At 46.4% G+C, this 15128-nt stretch overlaps 1 protein-coding gene across 3 annotated transcripts; it reads right to left on the minus strand.

Moving 5' to 3' along the window:
- Positions 1 to 662: 662 nt before the first annotated feature.
- On the minus strand, positions 663 to 11692 carry LOC143499448 (uncharacterized). Of its 3 annotated transcripts, none has more exons than XM_076994104.1 (6): positions 11288 to 11692; positions 9422 to 9830; positions 4919 to 5066; positions 4493 to 4583; positions 3842 to 4127; positions 663 to 1458 (listed from the first exon to the last, which is right to left on the minus strand). In XM_076994104.1, the coding sequence occupies exons 2-6, from the start codon at positions 9597 to 9599 to the stop codon at positions 1307 to 1309; spliced, it is 855 nt and encodes a 284-aa protein (XP_076850219.1). In that variant the 5' UTR covers positions 9600 to 9830; positions 11288 to 11692; the 3' UTR covers positions 663 to 1306. The 3 variants fall into 3 exon arrangements, with proteins under 3 accessions (XP_076850219.1, XP_076850220.1, XP_076850221.1); XM_076994105.1 differs by having other exon boundaries at positions 11183 to 11692; XM_076994106.1 differs by having other exon boundaries at positions 663 to 1455; positions 11288 to 11690.
- Between the last annotated feature and the right edge of the window lie 3436 nt (positions 11693 to 15128).

Raw genomic sequence — 15128 nt, forward strand, 5'->3', positions numbered from 1 at the left:
CAATTCTAGCTTCAGGAGTTAATGTAAGACTGCAAACAGGAGAAAGAACTCAGAAAAGTTTGGCTGCAGTTCTGGGAAGTTTCTTAGGTTATCTATTTAACCTTTAATTTACCCAGACTTATTTACAATGGGCAAATGGGTAGTGTCTAGAAGTAGCATGTTCAGGCATGGGCAACTCTTATGCCAGTGACTCCACGCTAAGTAGCAACATCATTGCTAGCCAAGTTAGAAATGTTTGGTTGATCTGCTGCACTCAGACATTTGGGTTTTTGCATGTGTGTGTGTGTGTGTGTGTGTGTGGTGACTGTGCGCTGCAGGAAAGCAGGAGGTTTGGCTGTGTTTGACGCCGATGCTTTGATGAGTGCCTCTGTTGTCTGGCCCAGCTGTGTGTAGAATCATCCAGAATGAAGTGAACCAGCCCCTAGCTGAGGCTACTGTGTACAGTGCCACAGTGTGGTCACAAACGGCCTGTCTCAGCTTGGAAGAGACGGCCACTATTCCAGCTGTGGACCCTGCAAATGTTGATACAGATTTTGTTAGAACTTGAACAAATCCTGTTCAAATTCTAACAAATTCTGTATGTTAATGTTTTCATCAGGGCCAGAGTGAAGTTTGCTGCTCTGAAGTCAGATACGTACAGACACAGACTAGAGCCGTCAATCTCAACCTTTAAATGCAACAAGCTTTATTTAAATTTTACGTACAGTGGGATGTCACTATTTACAAAGCACATCTGAGGTACAAAAAAGAACAAAAAACCAAAAACAACAAAAAAAACCTCAAAAATACACACATTGGTCCTTCTTTTGCTTGCAGAGAACTTGCTGTGCAATTAAAACAGTACATGTGTAAAAACATTAACACCCTCAGTCCAGTGGTTAATGCACCTCACACATCGAGAGCCAAAACCTCAGGTGTGTGTTGCTCAGGTGGGCCGCTCGGGTGGTGTGTGTTGCTCAGGTGGGCCGCTCGGGTGGCGTGTGTTGCTCAGGTGGGCCGCTCGGGTGGTGTGTGTTGCTCAGGTGGGCCGCTCGGGTGGCGTGTGGTGCTCAGGTGGGCACAGAGGCCCTGGCTTCATGTGTAGTGCCTCCGCTGTCCTCCCTCTGCTGACGGGCACAGACTTGCCAGTCTGGTGTGCATTAGCACAGCAGGCCACCAGGGAGCGCTGGTCAGCTAACTTCGTCATTACGGTTTATTTACAGGCAAAGTATAGTAATGTGATGTGATCACGAGAGTCTGTAGCTCAGGGGTGTGTGTGTGTGTGTGTGTGTGTGTTATCTGGTAGATGAGTGCATTTGTTGCGTGTTCATCTGGCGGCCGCAGGAGCCAACAGGTGAGCTGGTTTACTGGGTATGGGTGGTTTGACATACGGGGAACTCGGTTTGGTGTTAAAGTTCCTCCTCAACTGGGCCACACGACTTCCATAGGAATTACTGGTCATCTGATCATTTACTACTGCTTAAGTGAGAGAGAGAGAGAGAGAGAGAGAGAGAGAGAGAGAGAGAGAGAGAGAGAGAGAGAGAGAGAGAGAGAGAGAGAGAGAGAGAGAGAGAGAGAGAGAGAGAGAGAGAGAATGAGTGTCAATAGACATTAGAACAGAACGTGGGGTAACCTCAACCTCAGGCTCACCCAAACATTCAATCATCAGTCCTAGTCTTGTAATGATAAGCTTTTTATTGGCTGTAAATCTCCACTGCCTGTAGAAAGCTTTTAGGACCCTGACATGGACCAGCTGGGAATTCAATATACACAGCCGCCTTTCCTCTGTGTGCGTGTGTGTCTCTCTCTCTCTACTGCTACCCACATGGGACAGATCTGGAGGTCACTGGAGAAAAAGGGATGGATAGCCACAAAGCTGGGAAATAGAGAGAGAGAACGAAAGAGAGAGAGAGAGAGAGCGAGAGAGAGAGCATGCGCATGCGAGAGTGATAGCAAGTGTGTGTGAGCGAGAGAGAGTTAGCTCTAGGCCCTCTAAGCCCTCAGGGAGAAGCTAAAAATACTGTCTATCTCACTCTTCTGGCTGCTCCTCGGAGTCTGAACAGCATCTGTCTCTGCGGTGCTGTCCGCCCTCTCCCTCTCCGTCTGTCTCTCCCTCGCTCTCTCTAGTTCTCTCTCTCTCTTCCTCTCTCCCTCATCCCGACCCGCGAGTGGTCTATTTTCTCCTGAATGACACTGTGCACCCTCCTTCGCCTTCACCCTCAACACTCACTTGCCTCTCCCCCTTACACCGTCTGTCTCTCTGTCCCTCTTCTCTCCCCTGTCTGACTCTCCCCTGTCTCACTGACATTGTCCCTCTCTCTCACTTTCCGTCTTCCCCTCTGTGTCATTCTCTCATACATAGACACACTTTTTCTTGATCTATTTTTTTGCTGTCTCTATCCCTCTGTCCCTCCCTCCCTCCCTCCCTCCTCTCCTGCCCTCCCCCCCCTCCCTCCCTCCTCTCCTGCCCTCCCCCCCCTCCTCTCCTGCCCTCCCCCCTCCCTCCCTCCCTCTCTCTCCGTCAGTTTCTGCCCTTTGATCTGTACCTTCCTCTTAATGTCTCTCTGTCCGCTCCCCGCAGCCGTGACCCTCTGACTGTGTTAGGCTGTCACCATGGAGACCATGGTTTAGCAATGGGTGGAAGCCTTCCCTCTCTCACACACACACACACACACACACACACACACACACACACACACACACACACACACACACACACACACACACACACACACACACACACACACACACACTCTTTCTTTTTCCTGTCCTTATGTCTTACATTCTCTCACTTTCTTCTTTGTTTATATAAATGACATAAAATGGGACGGACCAATCAAAGTGGTAAAACCCCATAATTTTCTTTATCTCTACTGCAAACGTGCAAATACACGTCACCCTGACACACTGAATGGCCCTTGTCCCCAAAGCAGCTGGGAGCTTCAGATTCCTAAGGCGTATCATATCAGACTGAACTAAAGCTTCAGGTTTGCCCTCACGCCCATGAACCTGTACTGCCTACCAGCAGATCCAGCCCTTTCTCACCCTCATAATTAACACAGAGATGTCTCTGGGCGTGATCAATAATTAAACATGGAGGAAAACACACACCCACACACACAGGAAAGTGGGAGTATTTTGGGAGTGAGAGAGAGAGAGAGAGAGAGAGAGCGCACTGCAGCGTGTCCGAGGGTCAGGGAGCAGGCAGGGCACAGCACACGCACTACGGCCTCCTCAGCACGCATGCTCCACTGACCTGGGACCAGCTGCCTCAGCTCTGCCTGCAGTGCTATGGTGCAATGTGTGACATCCAGTGAGCTAATGGTTTGGGTGATCGCTGTCAGGAGACACCGTTTCAAGGCTGAGCGATGACAGAAGAGTTTACACGCCAAGGTTTGGCCACAAACGTGTTTCTAGGTATCGTTGGTAAATGTTCAGTGGATTTTCAGTGTGTTAACAGACTTTCCCAACAAGAAGTTGTTCTCCAAAACGGATATAGCACGTCTGGTTTCCCCTCACTATAAAGACAGCAGCTACTTCGGTCAAAGTTGCAGTAGCACTACATATCCACTAGATGGCAGTCACTTTGGACTACACATCTGCCTATGACTTGTGCTATTCATCACTAGCAGGTTCTATACACTGATACCAGAGATGGTAGGTTACATTCACTCAGTGATTAAATATACATGCATATACATTAAATATACACAATTTGTGAATGTATATGTACATATATTTTAATGCTGAAGAGATGCACTTCATGCTTAGTGGGTACATCTAAGAAGGTAAAACACACTTTTGTGTGTGTGTGTGTGTGTGTGTGAATATCTGGGGTAGTGGGTGGACTGTGCTGATTTACCTCTTTCTTGGGTGGGCGTGTCCTGTGGGCGAGGCGTCTCTTTGACCGACAGCTGCTCCTTGGCGCTCCTCTGCAATTGAAGCCCGTTGAGTCTCTCAGTCACAAACGCATGTGAGTTCATCCTGTGTGACTTGTAAACAGCCACATCACTGCTGTAGTTGGACACAGAGTCTGCGGAGTCGGAAGAGTCCGAGTCATCCTTCGCGTCCTCGAGAGACTGGTCCGAATCGCTGTCCTGCTTCTGGGGGCCCGGAAGAGGAGCTGAGGGGCTCGTATTCTCTGCCTTCTGTGAGAGGAACAGGAAATGGAAAACAGGAAATAAACCCTCAGCAACAACTAGAACAATACAGACCATGAGGGCTGAAAGAGCAAGAAGGACAATAACAAAAACAACTGTGGTCTGCCGATCAGCCTGTGGAGGCCTGCACATTTGTACACAGATGGAATGTTAAGGATGTTTACATTAGTATACACAGCAAGACATTATAATAACCTCACTCAAAACCAAACTGCTCAAAACACCTAACGCAGCACAGCAGTCCAACAACATGCCACCTCGCACGCACATACACGGGCTCCCCAATCCTGTTAGCATCCTTGTTATTCAACATCCAATAGCCTGCATCCCCCTCCCCACCCTCCCCCACTCACTTTAAGCAGTAGTGCGATCCCTGGCTCCGGGCCGGGCTGCTGTGCTGTTCTGCTGGGCGAGCTGATCTTGACGGGCTCGGTCGTCTGAGGCCTGCTCACAGAGGCACCGCAGAAAGAATACATTTGCATTCACCTACACATTTTTTACATCACAATGGCTATTCACTCTCGCTGAAGGCTAATTTTGCAGGTATTTTAGTACTTGTGCGACTTTTTCCAGGATATGATTCAGCGGCTGAACTTAATGTAGTAGATGCTGCAGCTATGAGACACCCTTTCCCACCGAATTGGTGTATCCAGATAACGCACTGGGCATGTAAGGAAGTGCCACCCTAACTGAGTGAGGCCTGGATTAGTGTGTGTGTGTGTGTGTGTGTGTGTGTGTGCGCATGCTAACGTCGAAGACGCTGCTTCACGACTCAGTACCTGTTGACCTTGTTGAGGCCTGCGCGGTTTTGCTCCCTGAGTTCTGATAGGATGAGTTTGGATGATTTAAACTCCTCGGTCTCACCAATGACGTACACGTGCACGTCTCCATCACGCCCCAGGAGCCAGCTCACGCTCTTAGAGGGACCTGGGAACACGGCGAGGAACGCAACGTCTTCACATGCACCATGTACACGTGCTCTCCACACACACACATGCACTGGCATAATCACGCCTTTTGTATTATGCTATGAATCTGTGAAGCAGTACTGTTTATGTAATCCCACTCTAATCCCACCACTGTTCCTATAATCCCATATTTTGCAAAGTGAAAAGAGGCTGTAGTATTTAGAATATGTATGTGAGGAACAAAATGAAAGAAAATTACCAATGTATTGTATGGACCATAACCTATAATGGATGACAATGGCCTCTCTCCTGTGCCGTCATATCCAGTACAAAGTTAAACCTTGCACCAGCAGAGGGCGCTATGACATAACGAGTGGGGAGTCTGCATAGCCAGTTTTTTTAAATAGGGATCATGCAGGTTTCACTCTGGAGTCTTTTCACTGGAAAGTACTCCACTTTAAAGCAGTAACTCTCACTATCATGTTTCCATGATTATTCAATTTGGAGTGTTACATATAATGGAAACAGATTTCAGCAGTAAAATTGTCCTAAATTATATCAAGTAATAGTGATGCCTGGAAATTGGGGACACTCACTCACTCTATGCACAAATGCAATGCAATGCAATGCACACACACGCACACACAGCCCCACAAAAGGTACATATCCAATACATTCCTTCTCACCGTTGTATCACACCATTCTACTCATCGTGTCAATATAATGTAACCATATTGAATTGCACAGAGCGTAATGTCAACGTCTGATCAGGTGCAACATGATGAATGATCATTAAAAATGCTTACATAAGAAACCTCTAAAGCATGTGACACCAGAGCACAGGGAATTTAAGGCCATGCAAAATGACTATTTAGGAGCCCGTTCCATGTAAGGCATGAAGAGGAGGAGCCTGAGCTCTGAGTAGCGACTGGAGATCTGTTCGATAGGGCTTTTTTTTTTTTGACTGATCGGCATCCGCGTTAGAGAAAATTCAACGCTCTGCTGAGTGTGACAAAAGCAAGCAGGCACGAGGGAGGCAGGCTGAGCTCGGTCCGCAGGTCGGCCACGTGTGTGGGACATGCGGGACAGAGATAAAGACAGACGCACACACACGGGATCGCATGACAGCACAGATTGGGGCGTGAAAGAAGAGAATCGCTTAGGCTGGCAACAGTGGTAATGCCATCTAAATGACAGCTCCCGACTCTGGTTATAGACCACACACACGCTCCCGACTCTGGTTATATACCACACACACGCTCCCGACTCTGGTTATAGACCACACACACGTTCCCGACTCTGGTTATAGACCACACACACGCTCCCGACTCTGGTTATATACCACACACACGCACCGTAAATGCCTCACTATCATCATCGTCTACAATTAAAAACTACACTTGTTGGACAGGCTGTCCCTTTCCTCCTGAGAAACTCAACAGATCTCTTAAAATGTCCTCCAATCTGATTTCTAATTTTATGGTAGACATTCCATATCTGTTGTCACGGGTGCGTTGAGTTCCCCTGGCACCCATCAGCTTCTGGGAAGGCCCCGGGGTTACAAACACAAGGCAACAAATACTTCACAAGATGTTCCTGGTGGCAGCAGGTGCAGAACAGAAAGCATGCGAGAAATTCACAAAGCCCCACAAAATGGCATGCAAGGAATTGGCGAGATAAAGCTCTGAAAATACCACACTGGAAAACTAATCCTCAAACGGCAGAACTCTACAGTGAGCAGAACAACACGCGACACAGCAGCTGTGAAGTCGAACCTCATTGCAGGCCTTAATGTATTTGTTATGAAGGCCTGTGCGGTGCCCACTATAAGTGTCGGCCCACTATAAGTGTCGGGGGGGAAACGTTTACTCTGTCAGTCCTTGCAAAGTCACTCTGAACAGCTGAAGCTGAGGTGATTCTGTTGCGTTTGTTTTTTCTTTTTTCATACTTAACAATTTCGCGTGCAAGTTCGCCGTTCCCATGGCATGCCTGTGGCTTCTGCTTCTGAGGGGCCTTCTGACCTGGAGGCCTGTTTTGTATGCATGTTCTGGGCATTATTGTTTCTAATGTAAATAAGTCACGTGGCTATGTACAAGGCAGCTGGTGCAGTGAGACATTTGTACACATACAACACATGTGAGTGTTGGGGCAGCTCTGCCTCTTGATAATGTGGGTGTGTACACATGTGTAGGAGTTCTAAAAGCTGTTCACTGGTGATTAGGCACGTGGTATAAACACGTGAAGAGCAGGAGAGAGAGAGAGAGAGAGAGAGAGAGAGAGAGAGAGAGAGAGAGAGAGAGAGAGAGAGAGAGAACCATTTACTAGATTACCCTTATTACAAAACGGTTTAGTAAATCTATTCAGATTTACTGCTATGTTGCATATATTTGGCAGAAATGACATGAAATGCCCAGTCATCCAGAAATGGTCTAAATTAGGACTGTAGTCTAGGACTTTCTGTTGTAAATTTTGTCTACTTTGATTTCATATGGCCTCCTGTAGTTCGACCTAGCCAGTCTAGTCTGAGAAGACCGGGGAGGTGCACTGTGGTGTGGAGTAGAATTAGCATTCACACCATAATGGACACTGGCCTTTTTAAGCCTTCCAGCTGTTGTGGAATAGGGCAGGTGCAATCTCCAGTTAGCCAGAGTGGTGTCCACCCAGTCTTCGTTAGCCAGCAGAAACGCGTGTTCAGACAGGCCACCTTTGAAACACCGGCGCAGGACACCAACACAGTGCTGACTCACGGGATCAAGTCAGCCAGGTCTCAGACAAAGAGAGAGAAGGAGAGGGCTCTTTGTTCGGCGAGACTGCTGCTGACGTGAGCTATGACCTCTGTAGAATGAGAGGCTCAGCCCAACCCTGTGTGCTCGTCAGAAAAAAAATCACCACCAAGACACTGGCCATGTGTCCCTGCACACCAACTCCTTTGTGTTCCTGCCTGCGCAGCAATGATATACATCCCCGGAGCACAAAAGCTCCGCTACATTGGGTCCATGTGACACGGCGCTCCTCATGGCAGAGGTGCAGCACACACCTGCGGGGTAGCTCCGTGCCCGTAGGTGGTGCTGGCGCTGCCCATGGAAACGCTTTGCGGAGCGGCGCTCTCTTTCCAAATGGCGGCGGACCGGGGGAATGCAGAGCTGCTGGATTCTGTCCCGTCATGCGACTCAGAGCGTGATTTTGGTTGTCTTGCTGGGAAACCAGAGAGGTTTCGCAGCTGAGATGTTTCACATTCCAGGCAGGTGTACGGTCCCTAAGCCCTCTTAGTCTCCAAGTTTGCTAATCTTTTCATCTGTGACTTCATCATCAATAGTTGGTGAATGTGTGGGTTTTTTTCTACCTGAAATGCCTTTATGCCTTAATAGTCATCCATTATGTTCTAGATATATATTTTATCTCTGTCCCCCCATCTCTCTCAGGACATGAAGAGGGTGGTTGGTAATATTAGAACATGTTAAGTATTTTTGCACCTTCCACGTCACTATCTGTGTGACATGCAAACAGCCATGACAGAACACACAAGGCCTGAGGGAAGAGACGTTGAGAAGAAGCTCCAGTGTGAAGATAGCAGGAGAAGCGTAGATGGCATTTAATGGGCAGGGCAGTTATGCAGTTGAGGCACAGAAGTGGTCGCGTTTTCACAGATTCCATTTTAGTGTATCAAACCAGAAAGACATATGTTGATTTGGCAGAGCTAAAAGCTAATGACTAGCTATTTGTCTCGAGTGCTTGAGGAGTGTCAGAGTGGTTTTGAGTGGGTGCAGCTGTCTTTGTGGTGCCCTTTACATGTCAACATGAGTTTCTTCAGGTGGGGAAAACCCAATATTCTCTCACCAAGCTCACTGTGATTGTAGCGCACAAATATTTATCCAGTTTCCTGTTGTGTCACACTGGTTAAGAAAGAGGTGGACACTCTGTGAAGGTCTGCTTTCTATCTCAATATATGTGATGGCCTGTTCTGACTTCATTTGATTAACTTTGGACAAAGCTAAAATAAGCATTATCGTGCTTTAAATCTATGATACCCAGCACAAAAACAAACAGACGATCCACTGAATAAAATATACGAGAACCTTTCTTTGTATGGCCAAACTACTTTGAATCCGAATGACTCAACAGTAGCTTGGAAAGGCTAATGAAGGATAATGAGATCTGAAGTGAAACATGACTCCACTGTCATAGTCCTCATTGTCACAAGAATGCTAACAACGACAACAACAACAACAACATCATCAAAGAAAGAGAGAGAAGGAAAACAAGCCTCATGTCCTTTGCTGGGCTGAAGTCCTGCCAGTGCAGCCATTGTAAGGCCATGTGTCATGGTTGGAATTTCTAGGTGGGTGTATGTGTGCGTGTGTGGGGGGTTCTTACCTTTCTTTGTCCTGGTCTTCTCCATCCTCCCCTCCTTGCCTTCCCTCTCCTCTCTCTCCTTCCATCGTCTTACTTGCTCTTCTCTCATCTTCAAAAAGAGGATCTTTTTCTGGTCATCGTTCAGGGCCTCCAGGACGTCCGGGTCCACGTACATGTCAGCCAGGATCTGCTGCAGCATGCTGGGTGGTGTGTGCGGTGGGGCCTGCTCCCGACCACTGACAAGAACGTGAGCTGCTGTCGTGTGGAGGACGAGAGCCGGGGGGACTCAAACTGCCAAACTGCGGGACTCGTGTCCTCTGATTGTCTCTGTCCTCCTGGGTGAAGGCTACCTCTGTCCTCCTGCAGATGTCGTCTGGGCTGTTTCAGCTCTGCTCCTTCATCTTTCACACTGCAACGACATGTGTGTTCTCTGGTGTGTGTGTGTATGTGAGAGAGAGAGAGAGAGAGAGAGAGAGAGAGAGAGAGATAGAGATGGTGTGTGTGAGAGAGAAAGAGGGAGTGAGGCAGGGAGAGAGAGAGCACAGATGAATGAATGGATACATTACAACATCTGTTACTAATTTGTGCAGCTTGGCTTCATCGGACAGCCATGCACTTCTCTCTGCAAGATTCCCTGGTTTCACTCTGAAAAATGCTTTGACTGGCCAGATTGACCTTAATAAAGAAGCAGCGCTAGCCAATCTGCCACCAGCTTAGACCAACAGTGTTACCACGAACCAAATGGGTCTTTCCAATGGGTGGCCATTCTAATTGTTACACTGCACCAGTGATGCTACCACAGCGCTAGCATGGACTTTGCCAATGGCACAAACAACATGGAACACTGCTCTGTTTTTGGCCGGCGTGGACCCGATATTGGGAAGACGTTTATTGCCAAAGCTGCTGGTTGTAGTGCTCCCTGATTCAGGCTTGTGTTGGGCTCACGACACTGGCCTTTGTTTAGGAGATGGCCAGTCTTGCCTAACCTCTGTGTGTGTGCTGACAAAGGTGGCCTGTTGTGGTGGAGCCGGGTGTAGTCGGGTGTGTGGCCCCCACCCAAGTCTCACAGCTGCTCCTGCTAACAGAATGAACCCCTCTATTCGGCTGTTCCCCAACATTATTAACTTATCCCTCATGATTATGCATCTATCCATCCATCCATCAGCCATTTTCACAGACTGCCCTCTTTGTGCATGTCTGGTAAACACACTTTGAAACACTTTTTTTCACACTGTTCCCAACTGACCAATTGCTCTGTTGCCTCTCTACCTCTTTTGCCTTTGGGTCTTTCTGTCTCTCTGTTTCGGTCACCCACACCACAAAGGCGAGTGAGCAGCCTTCTGTTCAAAAGTAAACATTAACATACCTTCCACAAGCCCGTCACAGAGCCTGCAAATCCAATAAAACTGCAGTGCGTCTTTTTTGGTTTACAAAGAAATTATCTTAATACTTCAACAATGTTTGCACATCACCATGATACACCTTCATGTGGAGAAGTTGTAACATAAGGCTAAGCTAAAACACAAGCTCGCTGCACAAGGATTAGGAAACATTCAGAAAGGCTTTGGTTCTAGTCCCTTTGCCAACATTCAGATATGTTCATTTCAGAGAGACAATGGACAAGTCAGTCCAAAAACTTTTACACAAAGAGTCGTAGACAAGCGACATGAAAGAGGAGACAAAGTTGTCTTTAAAAAAAAGGTGTGAAAAAGCCAAGGAGACAAGGACAGAAGTGATCACACACCACCCAACAGAGAGAAAACAATTCAACATTTTCCCTACCGGAGACCTGGGAGGCAAACAAAGACAGAAAGCCATGCAGGGGGCAAAAAGCTGTTCCCGTGAGGATCTAATGAAGCGTGAGCTGAGGTGGAGGAGCGTACTTACATCCAGAGTGAGGGGCACAGAGTCAACAGCAGCAAAGTTTGTCGGTAGACTCGCAAGTGTGTGTGTGTCTCTCGGTCTTTGTATGAGAGTTGGGTGGAGTGACATCATAGCATTCCTCTTTGTTTCACACTCCCGCCTCCTTTATTCCTCAGACTAACAGACACACAAACACAGAGCCTCTTTCCCTGTCTCCTCCTACTTCTCTCTCTCTCTTTCTCTCTCTCTCCCTCTCTCTCTCTTTCTCCTAACTAATTTGCTTTGGCACCTCACACACACCTTCTCAAGTTCCACTGAACTTTTTTCACTCCTCTTTTCTCTTGAATTTATTTCACTCCTCTCTTCTCTCTCTGCTCCTCCCCCACCCTTTCTGTAAGTGCACAGTGAGCTCTGTGGGCAAACTGAGAAGGCTGTGTGTTACTAGTTTGAATAGAAGTACTCTGCCCCAAAGCCGGCATATCTGTAGATCAGACTGAATGGGGGTTTAGCTGTGGTTTGGGGGAGTGGCTTGGGACTGGGGGAGGGGCAGGGGGAGGAGCAGGGGATGGGTCTGCTGCTGTGCTCGTCTTTCTCCAGCAGGCAGGGTCTCTGGGTTTGGTTTACCTTGGGTGTGTAGGCTCATCTTTTTCTTCCCTACAGCAGCTTCAGTGCTTACCTCACCCTTGAGCATTTGAAAGGCAAAAATGATTTGTGCTGGATGCCACATGGCAAATTGTTTACACACAGTATGGCCCTTACAAGTCTGAGAGCTTCATTATGGCTTTACAGAGATCGATAGTTAGATAGCTAAAGTCTGAAATGAATAAGGAAGAAGAGCATGTGAAAGTGGTGACATTCCTAAATTTTACAGAGATATTAACAATGGTTCTGGAACCCATAAGGCACATGAGGGCAGCCCTGTTGGGTGTTGGCATGGACGTAATTTTGATTTCAAAAGTGGGGGGGACATGGATTCGTCGCTATTTAAATATTTGGTTTTAACCGTAAAAACTGGGGGGGGACCAAAGCCGGCTTTTGAAAAAGTGGGGGGGACATGTCCCCCCCGTCCCCCCCCAAAATTACGTCCGTGGGTGTTGGGACATGGGAGACTGTATCACAGAGCAAGCGAAGGAAGTGTTGAAAAAACATGAAGGAGAAAGGGGAAAACCAGGAGGCTTTGACCTTTCAATATTAATGGGCATTTAATGCTACACAAATCTCTTTCCTGTTCCTTCCCGAACACCACACCTGATTCAATTAATCAGTAGTATTAAAAAACCTTGCTTAGTGACGTGAGGTTCATGTGATTTGGGCAGGAAGTAAACTACTCCGCAAGGTAAATCCTCAGGAGAAAGCTTGGCAGCCATCTGCATGCGTGAACCTCTTCTAATGTGGCATGGTGGAAGGAACCATCAGCAGCTGGTTTGCCAGAGAGGAGAATACCTGTTTGGCCTGATGCGCCGGCTCCACTCCACTTCCTGGCGTGTCGTGGGTCTACTGTAAACACCACTCCTCCCGTTCTGCAATCTCAGTTTGCATTTTGGAGGTTATGCTGTAATAGCCCCGCACACCCAGTCTATGGGTGACACCCAGTCACTTTTCTATTTAACTGTGAAAGTAAACACAAGGCTGTGTGGTTTATATATTACTAAAGATTTCCAGTGGAAAGCATTTTCTTAAAGTGTTTCAAATGGGTGATCACATGCTCTTAGTAACAATACTCTCTTGTAAGTGTACTTCTTGTAGGTGTTTATTATCTAAGGTCATTTCTATAGACTTTCATCAGTGGTCAAGTTCTCACCTCAGGATAGTTGTTAGCCAGTATTTTGAGGTTTGGGGGGTAGGGGTGAACCTCTCTCCACCCAGAGGTGATGTGTGTAAAAACCACACAGACAGTTCTGGTACCGATAAACCCATTCCTGCTCAGCGTTCACAGCCCTGCCTCTACAGTGTCAGTGCTACTGCAGTGGTTAGAATGATTCTCCACCCAAACTATATCCCGTTATCATTGGTCCTGCAATCACAAACTGACCAAATGTGTATTCAGAAACAACAGGAAGCGGACTTGTTTACCAGTGTGGAATTGTCTGTCTAATAGGCAGAGGAGTCATGTGACCACTGTTTACTCTTCTTATGATTGCTTTAGTGCTGCATGTGAGCCTTAGAGTGATTAGTACTGTAACACACACACACACACACACACACACACACACACACACACACACACACACACACACACACACACACACAAACGCACACACACAGCCACAGCGCAGTAACACATAATGCTGTAAACACAAAGTGCTTATATAGGATTTAGCAGTACACTAAACAACACTGAAGATGATCCACACTTTACACACATTGTTGCTAGACAAGCAGTTCATGGAATTTTGTTATTGCTGTTACTAAATACATTTTGCTCATTGCTCTGAAAACACTACAGCACTGTTTTGAATGTAGGAAACACGTCACACCACAACACATCACAAAATGTTACTGTCAATGAAAAATCCACACAACACATTTATTTTGGTTAAATTCTAGGCTTATTCTGTGTGTAAAAAACAGCCCACAATAAAAAGTGGCATCATCATGTGCCTGTGTGCCGTGACTGTGTGTGGCCATAATGATATATTCTGCATTAAGGTCTGGTCTCATTTTCCACTGTGACATAAACCAGAGTTAGTGCGGGTCAGGGCATATTTTTTTGAACGTGAGACATACTGAAACACAAAGCATCATGGGACAATAATGCTTGTAGGTTACCCTCATATCAGAGCAGAGTAGTTGTACAATGTAGTTGTATGTGTATGTTTGCTGATAAAAGCTTTATTTTTACCCCGGTTCAGAAATTCCCATTAACAACGGCCATGAGTCAAGAACACAGTGTCATTGAGCAGGTTGGCATTCTGGGATGGAAACAGAGTGGACATACGTCATTTTGGCACTCCAGGAAAAAGTGTCTTAGTTCTGGTCCCTCCCTCCCTAAATCACAGTCATGTTTGTGTTGCACCACTGCATGACTAAGAAGGGGGGGGGGGGTCTTTCTCACCTGAACTGGTAGTTTCAGTTCAGCAAAACTAGTCCAAGTCCACCCGAGGGTTCATTTTGCAATGAGTGACATTCTGAGAGGAAGAGTCACACTCAAATTAGACTATAAATAGCCTTATTTACATAGGACAGATAATTTCCTTTTCTGTGATGTATCGGTATAAACTTATTTATACACACCAATACTAAACATAGCTTTGACCTTTGAGTACTTTGGGATGTTATCTTAAGCTACATAACAAAATTATTTTAATATAAATACTTCTAAAGTGGGATAAACTGATTTAAAATTATAACATTTGTGAATCTAAAAACATTTGTGAATCTAGGAGTCTGTTGACTCCTATTACCATATTTATTTCTTCTTCTTTAAAAGCTCTGAATGTGTGTAGATGCCACTTCATATGAAAGATTACTTGAGTGACCCATGCAAACCACTGAAACACCCAGAACAGCATTCTGAACACAAACAATTACAATTAAAATACATAAACTGTGTCTTGATTTAAATCTAAGTCGTAACAAAAACCACCTCTGCTTACACCATACACAACACACAGGATGTTGTCAACACATTCATTCCCCTGCGGCAAATCATTGCCTTAAACTTAAAGCATTTTTTCTAACTCACTGGTACAGACCTGGGGTGGGTTTCCCGAAACGTTCGTAGCGCTAAGTACTTCGTAACCTCGTATGAAACGTACGAGGTTAAGAACTACTTGCGCTACGAACGTTTCGGGAAACACACCCCTGTTTATTTACTGTGATTACCTGCACAATCTTTTATTTAATTAAATAGATTAGATTTTAT

The sequence above is a fragment of the Brachyhypopomus gauderio genome, unplaced genomic scaffold (genome assembly GCF_052324685.1).
Source record: "Brachyhypopomus gauderio isolate BG-103 unplaced genomic scaffold, BGAUD_0.2 sc135, whole genome shotgun sequence".
NCBI classification, from domain to species: Eukaryota; Metazoa; Chordata; class Actinopteri; order Gymnotiformes; family Hypopomidae; genus Brachyhypopomus; species Brachyhypopomus gauderio.